Here is a 22,878-nt window from a genome sequence, read left to right as displayed (position 1 = left end):
GCCGGATTAAAGTGCATGGCGGGCCACAGTAAACAGTAAAGTTTCCGGGAAGTGACCTAGCGAGACCGCCACCTTGTGATAAACCCACGAAAATGGCCTGGTTTTGACCTGACGTGCATGTGTCACTGATTCAACCCAAAGCGGCAACCATCAAAAGCAGAGTTTTAAGATAAAATGTCCAGATTGTGTGTTTTCATGAGTTTTCGATCGTCATATATTTAATTTCCATTCATCACAGAGTTCCCAAAATCACATATACAGTAAGGTGTGTTAGAGTGTCTAGTTTTGTAATTAAAAAAAAAGCTAAAAACGTAATATTACGTTTTTGGCACTCAACGCATGGCACTCAATGAGTTAAGCTTCAGTAACAGCTCTCCGATCTCCAGTCCCTTCGCTGGAAGTTCGAACACAGCTTTGAAGAGTGTCTCGAATCGGGAAAAGTCTTGAATGTTTTCTCCCCCTTGTACCCATACAGCTGTAGCCCATTCTAGCGCTTTCCCAGTGAGAAGAGAAATAATGAAGGCTACCTTGGAGGCCTCAGAATGAAAATTCTTTGGATTCTGAGTCATGTACAGCGAGCATTGGAGCATGAAACCTGTACATGAATCAGGGCTTCCATCAAAACACTCTGGCTTCACCATGGGACCATCTCGTGGAGGCATGGGCTGAGGAGGAGGTGGTGGAGGTTGAGTAGACTACTCCTGGATGGCTGTTGACATACGGGTGAGTTTCTCTCGCTGTTGCCCAAGCATCTGACCATGCTGGGTGATGGCTTGACGAACCTTTGTTGCCTCGGCTGCATCCATGTTGTGGTGTGATATTCTGTCACACACAAGGAAACCAGGAACACAAAGATGAAGATGCAGTAGCTCAAGGCTTCTTTAATTTCCAAAAACAAAAGGCCACAATGGGCAAATAAAGGATGGACATGGCGATGAAAGCAAAGACTAGAACTCAAACAGTGTCTCCCGTAGAACAGAGAATATCACACTTACAACTGAGAGGAGAAGGACTTAAATACAAACATAACGAGCAAACTGGAAACAGGTGAGTGCTACTAAAACTCAGGTGAGGCTGAACGGACTAGGCCTGCATTTGGAGCTGGAACCCGGACTAGAGTAGATCCAGGGACTGGATCCGGAACAGAGGAATGAGGTGCGGCTGCTGTGACAAAGTGATTGACACATTTTGCTGCGTCCACTTGTAGGCTTTTTAGCCTTTTGTCTCGCAGCTTCTGTGCGCCCCCCTTGCGCTTTTGTGGTTTATTAGGCCTACTATCCATTTTCACAACGGAAACTCACAAACCACGGAGAGAGGGAAATTTCCTGGGAGGGGGGGGGCTGAGAGATGTCATTGGACTAAAATCAACCAATGGGCCGCGTTTCGTGTCTCCAATACCGTCGCGGTGGATATTTATTAAATTATTATTAAATTATTAAAAATGTGCGTCGGCCCACCGGGCATTGCCCGGTACGCCTGATGGCTAGTCCATGCCTGACCTTAATAATATTCACGGAAATTATACAGGTAGCAAGTAAAGCATGAACTGAACACATGAACTGAACAACACTAGTTGGCAAGTTAGAGATGATCCTGACTGTCATCAGTGCACCAACGTTTTGCCTAGTGAACCGAACCGAAGCTCATAGGCTAACAAGACATCCACATGAATTGTTAACGTTAGCCTAGGTAAACCACACAATAACAATACGGCATGTTTCTGATAGGCCTATTTGACAGAGTAAGCAACAGAGAGGTTTTATTTTGAATTGTCAAAAGTAGTTAATATACTGTACTTCATTTATCAGCATCAATTCAGTTAATAATATGGTTAAGGTAGAGTCAGCACTGAGGTGTCAGGTCAAAAAAAAAAGGTTAGTTTTGGCCCTCAGATATAGGAGGGCCCCTTAGCAGGATTTTGTTAAGAGCCCCATGGAGGTCTGAACCGGCACTGGTCGCAAGTCAAGTCTGAAGTCATTATTTTTGCTTATGCTACCCCATACATCAGAAGACTTTAACAAGATTTGGGGAAAATTCTTGAAATAGTCTTTTAACTAATGCCCCCCATTCAAGCTTTATTCAAAAGACTAGAGTCTTTCAAGAATCTTTCTCAAATCTTGTCAAAGTCTTGTAAGGATGGCTTTAGGTCTCAGACTCAAGTCACCATCTCTGATGACTAACAGATGTAACAACATGGAAATGGTCAATGGCTACTCAATGGAGGATGGAGGACCAAAAATGACTTCATGATAAATAAATGCAGAAAAAAATATGGGATAAATAAATATTTCAATTGTAATAAATAATTTTTGATATAATATATTGTATAATTTTTATTCATGTTAAACCATACAAGATAGAGGGAGCAAGTTATTGCATCAACTAGCGTTTGTCTTTCATTTCACACCTTTAATGTGAGATGTACCACTGAGGTTTGGACCCTCATTATGGCTGTGTTGTGCACATTTCAGGTGTTAATAGGCTCCTCTGATATCCAGGGTTCACAAAGAAAAGGCAGACAAACAAATTTAACAGATTATTAGAGTGTTCTCCAAAGATTAATATTGTGACCTGTGTCATAGTGACAACAAACATATCAAACAAAATAAATAAATAACTAAATAATGGGAGAACATGGAAACATGAACACAGTTGTGTATTTGTTACATCATGTGTGTTTTCCGCACATCTCTGACTCAGATGATTAGTCCATCATTAAGACAGAACCTTCAGTAATCTCAACTCTTAAGGGTGTACATGTAAATAAACAAATGTAGGCCAAAAGGATTTGATGCTTACTGCAAATTCAAAGCATTCAGTATATTGGTTGCGTGACTTGTCGAGAGACTGTGATAAACAAATGTTAGGCTGCTTACTGCCATACAAAGCTAAACAGCAGTAGGCCTAATGTTAACTAGTTTGGTCAAAATAGAGTTATGAGAGAAATGACTCGAAATGGGCTTTTGAGAGTCTGTTCTGTCTATGGGCCTCCTCGACAAGCAGATTGCTCATCCACGGAGCCGCAAAGTTAAATTCTGCCTGGTGCTGCTGTCACATGTCTGATAATAGCCTGATAATTCGGCACACGGACCAAAAGAAAAATAAACAAAATGTTTCCCTGATCAGGATCTTAATTTGGTGTCATCAAATAGGCCTATGCAGGCATAAAATCAGGGGGTAGTGGTATGAGCGCTCATTGAATGTTTGCGCATGTGAAACTGAACCACTCCGGAGATAACGTGGATAGGCTAGAAGCAACATTATTTAGAACAACAAATGAGGTTGATTCCTGTAGGCTTATCCATGAAAACAGCATAGAGACTGGATATATGTCTCTATGTAGGGTAGTTTTAGATCGCCTAATGCAGGTATCCAATGAATGTCACACAAGCTAGACAGAAGAGACCCACCTTACTTACTTAAAAGAACTGTATGTAAGATTGTGGCCAAAACTGGTACTGCAATCACTTTCAAATTACTGTAGAGCGGTGTATCCCCTCCCCCTCCCCCCTGACTGGCAGAGCTGGCAACCCGGATGCCGAAACACTACTGATTTTGTGATTAGTAGATAGGTGGAGGGTGGCACATCAGGCCAAAACACAACATGACAACATCAACATCAGTTGAGGGCTGCAACTTCACTTTTTAAATGACAATATCCTGGCCGGGCTACTGTTGTCAGTGATATAAGTATTTTAAATAAACATGATTTCTTAATGTCTAGTGAGATATCGGGGCCAATTTATGATTAATTGAAATACATTTCTTACATACGGTTCCTTTAACTATGTTAAGGTATTCCTGTCCCTCAAAACTGTACAAATTGTATTAAAATGGTAGCAGTCAGAATTTCAAAATGGGCTTTGTCTTTTAGAAGACAAATCAGGTTGATTGTGCTAAACTAATTGAGTCCTTAAAACTATAACTATAACTATTACTATTAACTTCATAGCCTTTGGCCTCTGATATTAGGCTGACCGTCCTCTGTCCTCCTCCCCCACCACTCAGTATGAAAACCCAGAGGGTCTTATGGACCAAAACTGTCCATCTGCTATCAAGGTTCTAATTAGTGATAGGAGGACTAGCCACTCAGTACGCCACCCCTTATTTGGGTCAGCTACCCCATCAAATCTCATTTACATTTCCTGTCACTCTTCACATTGCAAGACATCCAGTGCATTATCTGACTTTTCTTTGAATAACCGCTCAGAACTTAAGTCCAGAAGAGGCCTAGGTCTTATTCACTGGAACATTAGAAGTCTACTCCACCCCTAGAAACTAGAGCATGTTAACTCTTAACTCTTAAACTCTCAGGAGTAATGTGAACGATGACCAGGTTGCTTTAAATTATTTTAATATTTTTAGAATGGATAGAGCTGGAAGAGGTGGGGGGGTTGCTATTTATGTTAAGTCTTGTTTTACCTCACAAACCTTTCATTCTGTCTCAGTCCCTAAGTGCTTTGAATTTCTTGCCCTGAAGGTTCAATATGGGACTAAACCTGATAACACTTTAATAGTTGTTGGAGTCTATAGACCCCCCTAGGCTACTGCCAGATCCCTAGATCAGTTAGCTGACCTAATTTCTACCTACTCCAAATCTGAAGTAATTATTCTTGGTGATTTTAATACCGACTGGTCTTGTGCTGCCTCTGACTCCATAAAGGAGGTCACCTCCAGTCTCAATTGAACTCAACTCACTTTACTCACTGAACCAACTAGGCCTAACCTCCTGAACCCATCTAAGTCATCCACTAGAGATTTCATCTTCTCTAACAAACCTGACAAAATCATAGCTAGTGGAGTCTTTGACCTAGGGGTCAGCGACCACTGCCCTATAGCTTGTATCAGACACACTCACTTAAAGGGACACCAGGCAACGTTTTCGTGTTAATTAATCATCTTCGTAAGTCGGTATATGGTTAAATGACTCATTACGGGGCGAATGAAGGCTCTCTCGCCCACCCCTACTGCCTGTAGGAAGAATATCCCACTTGCAAGTTCGGTGTATCCTACCCACCGACCGAAGCAGGATCAGTTTTCAGCACAGAGGCAGGCTAACGAAACGCTAGAGATTGTTGCAAACGTGTGTATAATGGCAGAGCCGGCGAAGAAGCAGCAAAAACCCTTGACGGAAGACGCAAAGAAAAGGAAAAGAGCTTCAGACCGAGCGAGGGGGAGTTTCGTAGAGAAAAAGCATCAGGCTTGCCTGGTGTCCCTTTAAAGAAGGCACCCCTCGCATTGTCCTAAAAAGAAATATGAAGCAATTTAATGAGCAGGCATTCCTAAATGATTTATATTGCAGCAACATCCACAGCACCTCTGAAATCTCTGATGTTACGCTAGCCCTGGACTTCTTTCACGAGTCCTTTCTCTCTATTGCTGACATCCATGCTCCCCTTAAAATGCACAGAGTAAAAAACAGATCAAATCCTTGGTTTTCCACTGAACTGTCCATTTTACTTCTTTCCTGAAACAAAGCTTGGTCGTTGGCCAGACGTACAAAATCTGACCTTGATTGGGCCACCTTCAGAGAAATCAGAAATAAATTTACCTTGAAGGTCAGACAAGCTAAATCAAATTATCATCTCAACTTGCTTTCTAATTCCTATTCAAATCCTACTCTTTTCTGGAAAGCATTTAAATCAATCACCTCCAACGCAACTGCTTCCATCCCTTCCTCTATAATGCTTGAAAATAACATTTTACAGAACCCCAATGAGATCTGTGCAGCCTTTAATAACTATTTTGCTACTGCTGGCCACATTTTTGTTGAAAAGTCTAGTGGACTTAAGGACCACTCCTGCTCCCATCCCCTCGATGAGGCCCAGGCAGGTACCTCAACTCCTGGTGTTCAGTTCTCTTTTAACCCCCTTTACGGTTAGTGAAGTCCTAGGGGCTCTGAATGGCTTGGATCCCAAGAGCTCCACTGGAGAAGACAATCTTGACCCCTTTCTACTAAAGTTATCTGCTCCACTTATTACTGAGCAATTAACTCATATTTTTAATCTCTCAGTCTCTTCTGCCATATTCCCCCAAATCTGGAAAATGGCTTGTGTGACACCACTTCACAAAAATGGGGATAAAGATGTGCTACACAACTACCGTCCAATCTCCAAATTATCCTGCTTAGCAAAGACCCTGGAGTCCTTAGCTAACAACCAATTAAAATTGGTCATTTCTTTCATACTTTTCTCTATTAAACCCTCACCAGTCTGGTTTCAGAGCAAAACATAGCACAATTTCTGCAGTGACCCTGGTTACCAATGACATAGCATCTGCACTAGATAACAAGCACCACTGTGCTGCACTGTTTGTAGACCTATCCAAAGCATTTGATACAGTTGATCATACCCTATTATTACAGAAACTAAAAGAGATTGGCTTTGATTATAATACTCTTAAGTGGTTCCAAAGCTATCTTAATGGGCGGTCACAATGTGTAAAGCTAGGGCAGGCCCAATCCAACTTCCTTCCTCTAACTAAAGGGTGTCCCGCAAGGATCAGTGTTAGGACCAATCCTCTTCACACTATAAATGGCATAGCGTCCTCTCTAGATAACTGTCAGGTCCACTTTTATGCTGATGACACTGTCTTGTATTGTGTAAGTAAATCTGTCTCACAAGCAATAGACAATCTGCAGCAATCTTTCAATGCATTGCAAAAAGCACTAATTAATCTTAAATTAGTTTTAAATGCAAATAAAACCAAATTTATGCTGTTTACAAGGGCAAGGGACATTGATTTTAGTAAACTGCATCTCACCACCCTAAACGACAACAAAATTGAGCAAGTTTCTGTATACAAGTACCAAACTGAACTACTCATTTCATACGGATTACCTAGCGAAAAGACCTACCTAGATCTCGCAAAACTTTTTTCTACTTTTGGAACTTGCTGGGCTTCCTACTTGACCCCAATAGGCCCACAAACCACTACCGCCAGATGACAATCATATCAGAGGGCCGAACGAGCGAACCGGGAGGAACAAAGGTCCGTTAAATTCTGTCAATAATTGCATAGGCCTTTGATCATAATTGTAGCGCCGAGCTTAGTTAGTTGCATTGTGATGTTCCTGTATGTTGTGTGTGCGTGTCTGCATGCAGGTGTCTCCCTCTCCCTCTCGTGTCATAGGCCTATCCAGAAAACCCAGAAAACGCAACAGCGATAGAGCAATCATAGTATCATGTTTACCCACGGTTGCCATTCACCTAGCTTTCCAAGAGATGGCGCTGCTGACTTTGTGTTCGATACTTTAGCTACAGCTGTGTCTTCAGACCAACCCGGAGGATTTAACCAAAGATCCTTGATTACTAGCAAGATAGAGCAACGTAATTCGTTACTATGGGAGCAAAATGGGACAGTTCCGGTCTGCATAAGTGGGAGTGTCACCTTACTTCACTAAATAAACTTTCTCTCTTAATAAGCAATAAGAACAGATAAACATAATTGTGTTCACAATATCATTGTCTATAATCATGTATGATACCAATGAATCATTCTTTAGGACATTATATAAATAATTTAATTCATGTGTAGTCATGTGTACCGAGCTAGCTAACGCTAGCTTAAAACGCCATACAAGTGGATGGGAGTAGCTATGGCAATACAGATATGTGCTAACAAGTGACTAGTAGTTGAAGGACTTCGCTTAAACTTAACATACTGTTCCAAATTCACTTGAGTATAAACTATCGACTTTAACTAATGTCAGTAATGTTATTCAGCTAGTTGTCATTTCAAAGAAATTACACTTCTCCGTTTAAAATGTTACCTTAGCTAAGAGGCTAGCTAGAATGCTAACAACTGGACAGTAACTGGCAGCAGCATGGTCTGATATTAAGTTATTTTATTACAAATCCGAACACTAAAAAATTACACTTTTAGGCTTGAAATGATCCCAAACACTTACAGATTATGACAAAATGTTCCAAAAAAACCCTCAACAAATCCAGAAAGACATAATGACCAATTTATTGGTAAAATTCCACAAGTCTCCATTGACATTAGTGCAGCGAGGGTTTACTCTGGTCTGCATAAAGGGGGATTTTCCCCCCTCCCCCTTGCAATAATCGAATGCGGAAATTGTCGAACGTTTGTGCCTCTCGCTCCGCTTTAACCCTCTCTGATTTAACGTTAACAGGCCTTCAGTAAGTGACGTTAGTAGCAAAGATTCTGTTCTAGAATCTTTGGTTAGTAGGCCCTACTTGTAACCAAAGATTCTAGAGCGCTATGCGCTGTAACAGTTAGACTGCAGTCTTGATCACTGGAAGCATAACCAAAGATCATTGATGCTCCGCTTTAACCCTCTCTGGCATAACCGTCTGAAGTAGTGGGCGATCTTACAGATCAGCAACTCGATGGACTTATGACAGCGACAGTTTGATGCTCCGAGAGATTGCAGTTCTTCAACGTAGTTTCAAACGTTAGCATCTAGAAGCTAGTCTGCACAATCCAGACTCCAGGAAAGGCAGATGGCAGCTCGCAGGTCTGCAGCAGCTCGGCGGCCGCAGTAGATCTTTCTCAGAGTATACATCTAGGTCCAGCTGTCCAGAGAAATCTCCTCAACCAGACAGGGAAGGTGCAGCAGAGGCAACAATCCTTTTGTTGTGCATAGGCTACATAATGGGCAAGGCATAGGCCATAGGGCATAAGCTACGCATAGACAGATGCCCAGCAGTCCAAAAAAAGAAAAAAGTTTTGCGAAATCCCGCAAAAGTACATCGTTTTTTTTCTTCTTCATGTATTTTTTCCCCATGACTTTTTTTTTTTTTTAACCCATGTTTTTCCCCCATGTCACCCGGGGGGCTCCGTAGGAAAAGGATTGTTGAAGCTGTCTTTTTGCCATTGCTGGATTATGGAGATGTTAATTATAACAATGCTACCCTTACTTCTCTCAAAGCACTTGACACTGTCTATCATTCGGCTATCAGATTTGTAACTGGCTCTATCTATAACACTCATCACTGTACCCTGTATAATACAATTGGTTGGCCTTCTTTATCAGTAAGACGTTCCAGACACTGGCTGCTGTACATATACAAAGCCATCATGAGTAAACTCCCACCCTACATCTCTTCACTACTACTCTGGCAGTCACATGTCCACCATACCCGCTCTTCTAACCATCTCCAGCTCAGAGTTCCCAATGTTCACTCTGAACTTGGTAAGACAGCCTTTAGCTTTGATGCCCCTAGAACCTGGAACTCAGCCCAACAGTCCCTTGGTCTGAGCTCGCTCATCTCTTATGGCCAGTTTAAAGCTTTAATTTCAAATCTCCCAGCCCAGTCTGTAATTGTTTTACTTCACCTCTTAATTACACTTTTACCTCATTGCCATTTATTGGACACATTGTTATATTTTATTTGTATTTTAATTATCTATTTACTAATTATTTTATTGTGTGTTTTATTGATATTTTATGAGTTCACCTACAATGATTTGTTAGTGGCCTAAACTGGCCTTATATTTTCATTACTATGTATCTCGGCTATATTGGAAAAGAGGACTGCCCTCAACTGTATTTCCGAGCATGAAATAAAGGTTGAATGAATGAACTATAAAAGTCTCACAATATTTACTCCAAAAAACGTTTGAGTTGAAATGACTTAAAAAAATTAAGGTAACAATTTGCATGGATCTTTTTGTTATTTTAAAGGACTATTTATATTTATTTAATAAAATTGATACTTTTTTTTTTAACTTGTTGCTGCGATTCTTGTGTGTCCTGGGCATTTATCTGAATTAAAAAGGGTTTTTTTTTAAAAAGGTTTCGGCTGACATTAGAGCTAGCGATGCTAAAATGTTAAGTGCTGAATACAGCTGCCAGGTGAAACAAAACGTAACAGAAGTTTGAAGACACCAGACAGCTAAAAGTTACCTATGCTATTTATTATTTCTTTTAACTCAGACTCATTGGCCTTGGCTTATTTTCTGTGAAGAACATAAAAAATAATTTATTTTCAATGACTGCACACAGTACACCCCCCTACACATAACTATGAGGTGTTCGGGTCTACAGGACCCGAGTGTAATTGTAGGTGCTATGTACCTTAACTGTGTCCTACTCCTAACTGGGCCTGCTGTATGTGTGTGTGTCTTTGTGTGTGTCTGGGCATCTGTATGTGCGTGTCTGAGTGTAAGTGTCTGTGTGCGGGAATGTTTTTTTCTGCACCTGCTATTCCCACAAAGTTACAAAATTGTTACATTTCAAGTACTTTCACCTGATTAAGTTCTAAGAAATAAGCACCAATAATGATCAAAAATCTTGTTTCTGTTTTTTTTCTTCTTTGTTCCTCGTTTCCTCACAAAAAACCCTGAAAATGATCATACACGTGATCTCACAGGGGTAAATGACAAATATGAACCATAAATGGTGTCTATTACATTGGTAATTGAGCTAAAGTAAACACCTGTTAAGTAGTTTTTCATAAATTGTTATGGCTGTATTGATTTAAAAGCCTAAAAATGTGGTGGGTCCAACAGACCAACATTGGCTGAGTAACAAAAATAAGAACACCTTACAAGGGTTAAACAATTGTGTCAATTCAGCTATTTCACATCAGAATTTACATTGAAGTAAGAGGAACCTGGATGAAGTATTGCAAGGGTGATGATATGCTTGGTTGAGACTTTAAACCATGGGTAAAATAAAGCATATATTATTGGGTTCATGCAGGAGTTGAGATACATAATCCATACAAGACAGTTAAATAGATAAGATAATGAGTCAGGGCCGTATGCAAAAATGCTTAAATTATATGGCATATAGCAGAGCAAATAAACTGTAACGAGTACCCCTATTGTTTTTTCAGCTTTACGGCTGGATTTCTTACTTGTTATTGTGTCCTTGTTACCAGCCCTTTCTCTTTCTGTAACAGAGTTAATCACCTTTGTATGATACTTAGCTGTACAGAATATTTTCATGTTTAAAATGATAACCGTGTGTAACAGGGTGGTACCTAGGAAGGGCCAAGGGGCCAATCACAGTAGCCTGACTACGCCACCCTGAGGCCTAGTGCATCAGGGAATCTTTAAGAGATTGTACTGCTTTGAGGTTCGTAACTACACAGTGGACATGAATTACAGGAAAACAATATTTATTAAGACAAAGGTAGGGAAGTGGAGATCTGAGGGTGGCAACTATGGAAATTCAGACCAATACCATGCAAGCATAAAGAAAGGTTCACCTATTACACAGCAAAGGTACACAGTAAAGCTACAAGGAATACACCAAAAACATCACACGTGCTTAAACTAGACCCCCCTCAGAGCCACCTCCCTACTAAATAAAGATGAAAGTTACAAACAGAAGGACAAGACAGGCAAAAAAAAAACCAAACATAAAATAACCAAAGCAAAACCAAGACAAGACAAGACAGCAGCACTAACTCCACGCTTATGCACCCCGCCAGATGGAAAAGGTCGCTACCTGGACAGGACAGAAAGACATTGAACATAAAGCCTTCTACTGTCGCTTAAAAAAGTTACCCATTAAAGCAAGCATCGACATACCTATGTTCAGAACTCACGATTAGTGCACAAAGCGCCGTATGGGGAGCACTCACCCACGTTCAGCTACAGGCATACAAGAGAAAGTGTTACGACTCAAAACAGAAAATAAACTACGAGAGATTTAAGACAAACATAGGTGCATACCTGTAGAATGAATAAGGGATGGTGTCTAACACACGGGCAGCAGGAGCAGACTAGCCGGTGACCACGGCTACAGGTGAAGACAAACATTGATTAAACCATGTTATTAGTCTGGCAGCAAACGGAGTATTGCAACATACCTGATGACTAAACCGACACGCTAGGGGGGGGTTAAACAGGCAGAGCTTACAACGCTTCTTCATTACCTGGGTGGTTTTATACTGTCCAGCCAGTAATCAGTCTTGAACGAACTCCGTGTGTAACTAATCACCACGCCCCTTAGTTAGCGGGAGCAGGCCAGTGTGGGACATGTAGGGAAAACAGGGAGACATGGGGAAAAGACAGAAACAAGGTGAACTGGCTACACGTGGAACAAGGCACAATGAATGACACAAAAACATCACCAACAATCCATGAGAAACTGATTGTGAGCAGACACTCTCCGTGACATGTCCTGTGAGGCTCCATTTGAGTTAGGTGGTCATAAAGCAAGAAGAACATATAAAGTAGACAAATACACCAGCCTAGAACAACAATTATAACTATTTTGTTGTGTGTGACCTTCAATGAGTACCTTAAAGGATCACTGATGGCAATGAAACGATCAATGGAAACTAATACAAGGCTCCACAGAGATCCTGCAACAGCCACTGAATAAATGAACGGAAATATGTTACACAGCGTGTCCCCAAAATACCAGCATGTTTCAATTAAACGCGGCCCTTCCACAGGCATGACAATCAGTCCGATCAATAAATCTGCCACAGCAAGAGAGAGGATGAGCAGGTTGGTTGGAGTCTGAAGCTGCTTGAAGTGAGAAATCGAGATGATCACCAGCAAATTTAGAAGAACAGTGGACACAGATATTGAAGACAAAAATATGGACATGATTATGTATAGTGCCTGTGGCCTGGCAAACTTTGTACATGAAGAGTTCAGGGCTGGATAGCAGCGATTAGCTCTCCAGGGGTCTTCCATTACCGTGACTGGTTGTCCTGACGATAGTATTGTCCCAGCTTGGCAGCACACCCAACTTTTCTACTGATTACTCCAGATACTGACCTTGTATTTATATGTTGGTGAAACAATGGCAGCTGTGAAAAACAACTTTTCAGATCCTCATGTGGATTGCTATCTATTAATAACAAAGTCTGGCCCACCCATAATGATCAAACATATAATGGGATGTCATTGAAGTTCCTGTGGGTGCAATGGCCAAATACTTTAGTCCATATAGTCCATATAATACTAATATGTAAGGTTTTTTATTACATGTGAGCATTTACTTTCATACCAACTTCCTAGTTTGGCATTATTGAGATATGTTGAGCATACCAAGAATCTCCCAAATACCCAATTATCCATTTTTCTATCCAACATTACATTACACAAATACAAAATCAGGATACAACTCTAAATGAAATCTTAAATATGCATTTATTTGACTTGCAAAAAAAAGATTATTAGAAAATTGAATATAATTTTCCAATTTCAATAGAAAATTGGAGCGGACCTCTTGACTGCCTCTTCTCTTTTCGAGATACAGAATATAGGAGTTCGTAGTATATAGGAGATCATACCAACTTCCTGAATTGTTGGTCAATGACACCAAAACACCGGGGCACTTGAAACTTAATGGGTATGTAGCCCCACTAGACTTTTTCAGGAAATAAGCGTTTGGCAAACATGCGCACACAGAATCACACACTCCTGAGTCCTGGCCAATATTTAAATCAATCCGACTGCAACTCGAAACACGAATATTACCGTATTTTCTGGACTATAAGTCAGACTTTTTTTCATAGTTTGGCTGGTCCTGCAGGTGTGATTTCAAAATATAGAAATCAAAATATATATAATTTAACATGTTATTAAAATGTTAGTCAGTCTGAATTGACATGAATTCTACATGAAACATTACCGTCTACAGCCGCGAGAGGGAGCTCTAGGCTTGTGGAATGAGATCAGTAGCTTGGTGAACTTGCGACAGGTCAGACATTGTTTTCGCACTTAATGGCTGCCTTACATTGTAATGATTTTGGTCCGTTTTTCACAGTCGGACAGAAATCATAGGAGTTGTACTGGAATCGCTGCACGCTCCTGTCACTTAGATCGTTAAACGCACACTATGCAGGTTTTTTTTAGCTTAATATGCAGGTTTTTTTTAGCTTAATATGCAAGTTTTTAAGCTTAATTTACCTTCATTTAACAGCTTCAGAATCATTGGAATGGTTATATGACTTTTTTCGGGTTGAATTGTGGCCGTCTTGCTTCCCCCTAGCGCCTGTGAGCGGAAAAACCACGCTTGCAACTGAGGGCCGACTGCCTCGGTGTCAGGAATTATAATGAGTGTAACGAATTGCTTTACTGCATTCAAATACACATACACAGGCACCGGCTAGAAAAAGGTAGCGATGGAGTTTCTCAGACATTCGTCATGACAGAGCCAGTGAAAAAGAAGCAAAAACCGAGAAAACAGTAAGGAAATTGCCAATACTGCATAGTTTAACTTTAAGTGTAAGGTGCCAATCTTAGCGGTTTCTAGTCTTTCTAGTCGTGGCTCATGCAAATAGTGACGTGAAGAATATAAAAAACAATATAGTTACCTCTCTCCAACACCAAACAGGAAGGGGCAAAGTAGGTGACAGCTGTAGCCTATATGATTATTTTATACATCTTTAGTCGGCTCTTTCATGTGACAGAACAACTCTATATCGGTTAGGGATGTCAAGCATGAAACAATGCTGCAGAAAAAACACGAAAATATGATTTTGAGTTTATAGGCTATAATTTCAATTCCTGTTGATATCTATTGCACGATGGGTAATAATTTAAAGGAATCTAGTTGCAGTCTTGTAAATGGTGACCCTGCAAGATCTAAACGATTTATACAGACAGTACCTTCAGGAAGTTTACCATTCGCCACCATCTCGAATTTAGTCACGATAAGTCGAGTGACGAGTACGAATGACTGGGATGATAAAGAATCAGATTCCAAAAATAATTCCTTGGAAATGCATGGATTCCAGTTGCTTCCACAGAATTATTTTTGGAATCTGATCCCTTATCATACCTGTTCCCATCCCATACCATGTGTGACTAAATTGAAGATGGTAAATTTCCTGAAGGTACTGTCTGTATAAATCGTCTTTTTCAAAGTTCTCAATGTCTCGTTTTAAATGTTAGGGCCCTCGGAAGTCTACCAATGAAGTGTGGGGCTACTTTGAGCCTCGTAAATGGTGTAAAACAGTGTAGGCCGATGCCCGAGGCACCCCCTTTGAAAACCTGTTAGTAGCATCGGCTAACTAGCGCCAGATTTCGGAGTGCAGGGGACAAGCCAAGATGGGCTATGAGACATACGTTCACACTCGGTATCATGTTTCAATACACTTTAGGTCAATATCACACCGGAATTCTCCTTTAATGTGATGCTCTCCACAGGCATAACGAACAGGCCAACTAGTAAATCTGCTACAGCCAGAGAGAGGATGAACAGGTTCGTCTGAGTGAGTAGTGGCTTGAAGTGAGAGATGGAAATGATCACCAAGAGATTGAGGAAGACCGTAGATACAGATACAGATAAAAATAATATATACATTATGAAGTATCCAATTGGTGACCTGGTATCCTTTGTGCATGAAGAGTTCAGTGCTGGAAAACAGTAATAAGCTTTAGTGAGGTTCTTCATTGTTGTGGCATTTGTGGAAAATATTACATACAATCCCAAAGATGGAAGTCCCCCCTTGTTACAAGCTATTGCTCTGTTTTCACTTGTGACCATCAGTCACTGCGCCAAATTGTAGGGCACTCTGTGTTTTTATATACAGCATGAACACTGCAACTCTCTCTCGCGCTCTCTCTCTCTCTCTCTCTGTGCGCATACATGTGGAGTGAGTGGACGGAGCCGGTGTTGCACCAAATTTTGTGACTCTAGAGGGCGCTATATGAATTGACTGAGTTGTACTGACACGTTGACGAAGCACTTACGCAAATAACGTAAGATCATAGAGGTCCAAAAATATTGAACGGGCCATCAAAGAAATGAACTACTTTACTGAAATTTCAATGCAGATCCATTTACTGAAATTCAAATGCACAGTAAACGCTATATAGTCTGTAGTTCATCAACAAACAACCTACCGGTTAAAACGGAAAATGATAGCGAGAAAGTAGCTCTCATCACTGGTAGTCTAAACAGATGGACTCAACATGCAGTAGGCTAGGCTACTTCAGCCAGATCGGTCACATATTTTATAAATGGATAAGACAGATAGTGCTTTTGTGGTTGAGTTGATTTTATGAATGTATCAACTCAAGGTGTTTTTGGGTAGAACTACAAAATATGTGTAGTGCTGTGTGGTCGTGCAATGTAATTTTTTTAAGATATATTTTGTTGATGAAAATGCAGACTTTAATAGAAATTATGTTTACGATAATTCTGCTGTTATTATTGTGAAAATTTCATAGGCTATTCATAAACATAAATGGGGGGAGGGAAATCATGTTTTGCAGCTTTCAAAAATGAAGTTTGTTATCATCTGTGTATGCACAAAAAAACATCTCAGGTGACTCCTTACTGTCCCATGTTTAACCAAACAGCTTCCATCACTGCTGTGAACTTCAGCAGGACAGGTCACATATTTTGACTGTCAAATTATGTTACCCCACTATAACTCTGCAAAAATGGACTCACACACAAAAAAACATTTCAAGATAGAACTACATTTAATTCATACATTACACGCAGCACAACTAAAGGGATTGCTCCCGGGGCTGCCATGGTCCACGTATTCAACACAGGTCATGTGGAACCACCGGTCACATAAGTCACATTGGACCTGTAACAACAAAGATGAAGACAACATAGCAACGATTTCAGAGTACATATTTGAAATACACAGTGAAATGCCATAATTGAAGTATCATGATGGAATCCTTTACCCATTTGGTTGTCTGTTTTTGGTCCTTTACACAAACATTTGTGTTCTCCACAATGGTGGCACAGCTCACTTAGGTCATCTGGTCATCAGTGACAACAATAAGACTTGTCAACAATTGTGTCAGTACAATACAAATACAATAAAACTTAAATATAATAATATAAATATAAATAAATATAAATATAAATATTTGTAGGAATGCATGCATCATGATTATAGACCAGAATATAAGCTACATTACCAGACTTGTTCAAAAGTGCCCTGGCCACCTCCTTTCTGTAGCCACTGCTGCTCTGCTATTTGAAAATAGAAGTGGCTCTTCTTTTAGTATCCTTTCAGCATACTAATGTGACACAAACTTAATTAGCTGATTGGTCAACTGGTCATATGTTCCAACACTTTGTATTGTTTGGAACCACTCAGCCCACACAGAAAAAACAAACTCACTTTCAAGACAAAGGCTCCGCAGGAGTTGCCATCTGCCTGCAACGTGTGCGCTACAGTGCCTGCTGTCCACCTTGACACATTACATCCTTTCTTCCGGATGAATGCCATAAAGTGCAATGATGTGCCTGTCTCATCTTATCTGTAGGGTAGGAGTCTTCCTTCTTTATGGTTTCCATTACTAGAGACAGTTCTTTGCAGTTAAAAGCCTTGACCTTGCATATGTCATTACCCAGGGGGTCCACCACAATACTGTGTCTTTCCTTGGGAAAGATCACCTAAAGAATCAGGAAGTCACATATGCTTACATTGTCCTCATCATATTTTGTGTGAATAAAGGTCTACAAAATATGTTGGGTGTCCCCTGCAATTTGTCCCCTGCATTGTGTGTTTCTGTGTGTGCGCATGTACAAGACCAAATATTAGCACGTACTGTACAGTTAATATCCAGTGGCCTGGCTCATGGACAGCACCCATATTTAGGTTGTGTTGTATGGGATCACACTACAAAAAAACAGGCTCATTGACATGACATCGTCAACGTTTGAGTGTTTTTACAGAACCAACTTCAACTCGGCCTACCCTCAATCTTGACCCCTTTCCTTCCCAGATCCTTGTCATTTCAAATTAATCAATGGAAAGAGCCCCCCCCCCCCCCCCCCCCCCACCTTGTTTGTTTCAGCAACCATGTTACTGAGAAGTGCGTTGATCACCTGAAGTGCAAGAACAGGGTTGGGAAATTTAATGTTGTCATGTGACGTATGAATTATGTAAGTATTAATTAAGTACTTTATTTCAATATTACTATACAAGCACATATCAGATGCCCCCTAAAGTGCAACACAACTTACCTCACTCTCCAACTCCTGTCCTGGTGCAGTTCTTGCAATGTCACAATAAAACATTTTGTATCGGCCCATGCGGGACAGCAGGACATGGGCTTTATTACCTCCCCAGGCATCTGTTATGCCTTTTGATGACATGGCATTTGAATATCAATTACTTGCAAGCACATGGCATTAATTTGTATTCATTGTTATTTTTTTACTACTGTAATATGTATCGGAATTGGGATGTATTGGGATAAATGCAGAGACCAAATTTCCCCCTCGGCATCGAAAGAGAATATATACTTATACTTACTTGTACTTATGCTTTTGGGGACTCTTGGAACCTCCTCCACATACAGCTTCAAGTGGTCAATGCTGACCCTAGGGAAAGTGCAGTCATTGCTGTCAATCAGGTCAACACTTTTCCCCTCAACCTTTGCCACTGAAAAAGGTCCCAAGTACTCGGGGTCGAGTTTCCCCCCTTTCCTCTGTTGGCTCCTCACATTCCTCTGCCATACCAGGGCCCCCGGTGGCAAGATCCAGTGAACCTTCTGTGTTGTCCTCCCCCTAATTTTATCCTGCTGCTTTTTGGTGTTTTCCTCTACTATCTTCATAATCTCCTCATGGCGCTGGATATCAATAGCCACCTCTTCAGCAAGGAAATCCTTCTCCATTGAATGTTGCATCTGTGGAGACATACAGTATAAGTATTGAACACATCAAAAAAATTCAGTAAGTATACTTCCAATGAGGCTATTTGCATGAAATTTTCACCAGATATTAGTATCAACTCAGATAGTCCACCCATAAAAAAATCCAAATATTAAGGTAGAGTTATGTGTAATAAAATGGAATGACACAGGAATAAAGTATTGAACACGCCTGCTGAAATTTCTTAAATACTTTGTGGAAAAGCCTTTATTCGTAATGACTGCTTCAAGGCATTTCTTGTATGACGAAACTAATCAGTTTCTGATGCCAAGGGGCTGTGCGCCCAAGTAATGAGACAGCTGCGCAGAGACCTTGGCACATAGACCCTGATCTGGAGGACATTCTGGTGGTTGAGGATCCTGGGCTGAGGCCTCTAGAACCTCTCTTTCCAGATCCCACCGAATGGAAGATTGGTTCTGGGGCAGTAGAAGTGGGTTCAGTTTCAAACATGCGAGAAAGAGAGTCAGCTTTGACAGTTTTTGAGCCAGGGCAATATGAGATTGTGAATTGAAACCGAGTTAAGAATAAGGCCCATCTGGCCTGTCGGGGGGTAAGGCGTTTGGCGGTGTGTATATATTCTAGATTTTTGTGATCAGTGTATATCACAAAGGGATGTTGTGCACCCTCAAGAGCAAGCCTGATAGCCAGTAACTCCCTATTCCCCACATCGTAATTTGAGGGGGCAGCCGTGGCCTACTGGTTAGCGCTTCGGACTTGGAACCGGAGGGTTGCCGGTTCGAACCCCGATCAGTAGAAAGCGGCTGAAGTGCTCTTGAGCAAGGGACCTAACCCCTCACTGCTCCCCGAGCGCCGCTGTTGTTGGATTAGTGTGTGCTTCACCTCACTGTGTGCTGAGTGTGTTTCACTAATTCACGGATTGGGATAAATGCACAGACCAAATTTCCCTCACGGGATCAAAAAAGAGTATATATACTTTCTCTCGGCTTGGGACAGTTTCCTAGAGTAATAGGCACATGGAAAAAGTTTAGCAGGATTACCTTGACACTTGGACAGTATGGCTCCTACCCCCACCTCTGAGGCATCTACTTTGTAGAATTCTGGGGTATTCTCACTGTATTATGATGTGTTCATATGTTACATCTGTGTGTAGTATACAACGTGGAGAGGTTCATATTATTGTACATAACTGTGCCTTAGGCCTGTGTACCAGCAGGAAGGTCATACAGGCCAAGGAACATCCGAGGAACATCCGAGGAACATCAGTGATAACATGGGCCGAGGGAGACAGCATGTCTGCCTATTCGGGCTAGTATCTCCATCTGGCCAGGGCCGGGTTGTGTACACTGGTTGGCACCTGCCACGTTGGCATGATTGACATTTGTATGTTTTAGTATAACAGGCTTTGTCTTAGGTTTTGACTCGGAGACGGATCGAGGAAGCAACCCGAGGAGCATCTTCTGTCGGAAGGCTCAACAGCCGCTTCTAATAACAACCCCAACTGTTAGACTCTGCACAGTTTTACTGTTTGAGACTTAGCCTGTGTTCTGTTATTCATTATTGTACCATCTACAATAAATCATTATCTAATCGCCGATCCTGATCCCGCCGCCAAGCTTTATTGACCATCTTCAATACAGACCTTAGAACTAAAACACAACGCAACAACCAGAGAATCTAACAACTTCTACCACAAAAGGTAGCGCTGGGTCTGGATGCTTTAGTAAAGGGGCTGACATGAATTTCCACTTCAGGGATTTGAAGGCCTCCTCGGCCTCAGGTGTCCAGGAGAACTGACGATGGGATCCTTTCAGGAGTGTGGTCAGAGAAGCTGCAACTCCTCTTTGCTAGTCTTGGGCCTTGGCCAATTCAGAACCGCTTGCACCTTCTCCTTATCCATCTGTACCCCCTGGGAACTGTATGGTTAGTACTGCCCTCACATGTTTCACATGATTCTGCATATTATCAGAGTATACGAGGATGTCATCAATAAAAAACAACAACAAACCTGTGAAGCATGTCCCTGAGAACCTCATTTACAAATGACTGGAATACGGATGGAGCATTAGCTAAAATAGAAATACTAGGTACTCATAGTGACCTGTGGTGGCAGAGAACGCCGTCTTCAACTCATCTTCTATAGAGAGCGGCCTATGATAAGTTAATTAAATGTTCGGCAGGCCGGATTAAAGTGCATGGTGGGCCACAGTGTCGAGATTCAGGTTGTCATCTCGACAGGCTATTTCAGACTGGATCTCAGGTCTGAAGCCAAGTCGGTAGACGGTGAGGAGCGATCTCACCTTCCAACCGTTTCTGGCTGCAAGGGTCCGAAAAGACAGAGTAGTCAGCTACAGAACGATCACCCTGGTTAACTCATTGAATGCCGCGCTGTTTTCGGAACCTTTGGCCCAGAGTGCCAGCAATCTTGATCATTGTTGACGATTTTTGTAGAGCCACAGCGTATTCTATGTTATAGCTATGGACACATACTATGGCTTGTTTGAAAGGTGAGACTTTAAGCTCTCAAATATGAAGTGTTGCCTGTAAAGTTTCTGGGAAGTGACCTAGCGAGACCTGGCGAGACTGCCACCTAGTGATAAACCCACGAAAATGGCCTGGTTTTGACCTGACGTGCATGTGTCACTGATTCAACCCAAAGCGGCAACCATCAAAAGCAGAGTTTTAAGATAAAATGTCCAGATTGTGCTTTTTCATGAGTTTTCGATCGTCATATATTTAATTTCCATTCATCACAGAGTTCCCAAAATCACATATAAGGTGTGTTAGAGTGTCTAGTTTTGTAATTAAAAAAAGCTAAAAACGTAATATTATTAATATTAGTAATATAATTAGTAATAAATATTTTTTCATATAATATATTGTATCATTTTTATTCATGTTAAACCATATTAGACAGAGGGAGCAAGTTATTGCATCAACTAATGTTTGTCTTAGATTTCACACCTTGAATGTGAGATGTACCACTGAGATTTGGACCCTCATTATGGCTGTGTTGTGCACATTTCAGGTGTTAACTCATTGAATGCCAAGCTGTTTTCGGGAGCTTCGTCCTAGAGTGCCAGCAATCTAGACCATTGTTGAAGATTTTTGTACAGCCACAGCATATTCTCTGTTATAGCTATGAACACATACAATAGCTCGATTAAAAGGTGAGACTTTAAGCTCTCGGTGGGTGCAAACCGCGGTATTTCTACACTCTGTTCCTGAGAAATCCCAAGCTAAACAGTGGCTATTTTTCATCAAAATCGCTGTTTTTTTCTAGAAATGGAGAAATAACGTCTTTCATGAAATATGAGGTGTTGCCTGTTACTTACTTGTGTAAACTTTCCGGGAAGTGATCAGCGAGACCTGGCGAGACTGCCACCTAGTGATAGACCCACGAAAATGGCCTGGTTTTGACCTGACGTGCATGCGTCACTGATTCGACCCAAAGCGGCAACTGAGTTATGGTAAAATGTCCAGATTGTGCATTTCCATGAGTTTTCGATCGTCATATATTTCATTTCCATTCATCACAGAGTTCCCAAAATCACATATAAGGTGTGTTAGAGTGTCTAGTTTTGTAATTTAAAAAATAAGCTAAAAACGTAATATTACGTTTTTGGCACTCAACGCATGGGAAGGAAAAACGTAATATTACGTTTTTGGCACTTAATGATTTAATGTCTAGTGAGATATCAGGCCAATTTATGATTAATTGAAATACATTTCTTACATACGGTTCCTTTAACTCTGTTAAGGTATTCCTGTCCCTCAAAACTGTACAAATTGTATTAAAATGGTGTTTAGCAGTCAGAATATCAAAATGTTCACGGGGGAGAACCCCCGGGCCCCCGCTGATATAATTCACACCCCCTCTCACAAAATGCATTCAATTACCCTTATTGTGCCCCTCTAGAATTTGGGCTTGCATGTGTAGAAATCTGGGGTATTTCTGTATGTATTCTGATGTGTTCATCTGTGTTACTTTTGTGTTACTTTTTGTGTGTAGTAGAGACGTGGAGAGGTACATGCCATTGTTTGTGTCTGCACATAGGATTTACCATCAACAGGTCAGACTGCCATGTTCCTGGCCGTAGTCATAGCATGGGCAGAATGAGATATCACCTTGTTATTCTGTTTTCAGGGCTAGTACTTTTCCTATTATTTTTGAGCTATGGCTGGTACCTTCCACGTTGGCATGATTTACGTTGACATGATTTTAGTATAACAGGCTTTGTCTCAGGTTTGGACTTCGAGACGGATCGAGGAAGCGACTCGGGGAGCATCTTATGCCAAGACGCTCAGCAGCAGCCCGCTTCTACTAACTACCACACCTGTTA

The 22,878-nt window shown here is 41.1% G+C and overlaps 1 protein-coding gene across 1 annotated transcript; it reads right to left on the bottom strand.

The window, feature by feature from the left end:
- Nucleotides 1–695: 695 nt before the first annotated feature.
- On the bottom strand, nt 696–15,340 carry LOC125309631 (trace amine-associated receptor 13c-like). The gene is made up of 4 exons (XM_048266691.1): nt 15,247–15,340; nt 12,018–12,533; nt 11,565–11,574; nt 696–822 (listed from the first exon to the last, which is right to left on the bottom strand). The coding sequence occupies exons 1-4, from the start codon at nt 15,338–15,340 to the stop codon at nt 696–698; spliced, it is 747 nt and encodes a 248-aa protein (XP_048122648.1).
- Nucleotides 15,341–22,878: the final 7,538 nt, after the last annotated feature.

Source organism: Alosa alosa, chromosome 2, assembly GCF_017589495.1.
Source record: "Alosa alosa isolate M-15738 ecotype Scorff River chromosome 2, AALO_Geno_1.1, whole genome shotgun sequence".
Taxonomy (NCBI): Eukaryota; Metazoa; Chordata; class Actinopteri; order Clupeiformes; family Clupeidae; genus Alosa; species Alosa alosa.
The sequence above is the reverse complement of the archived record's forward strand: the minus strand, read 5'-3'. Positions and strand labels throughout refer to the sequence as shown.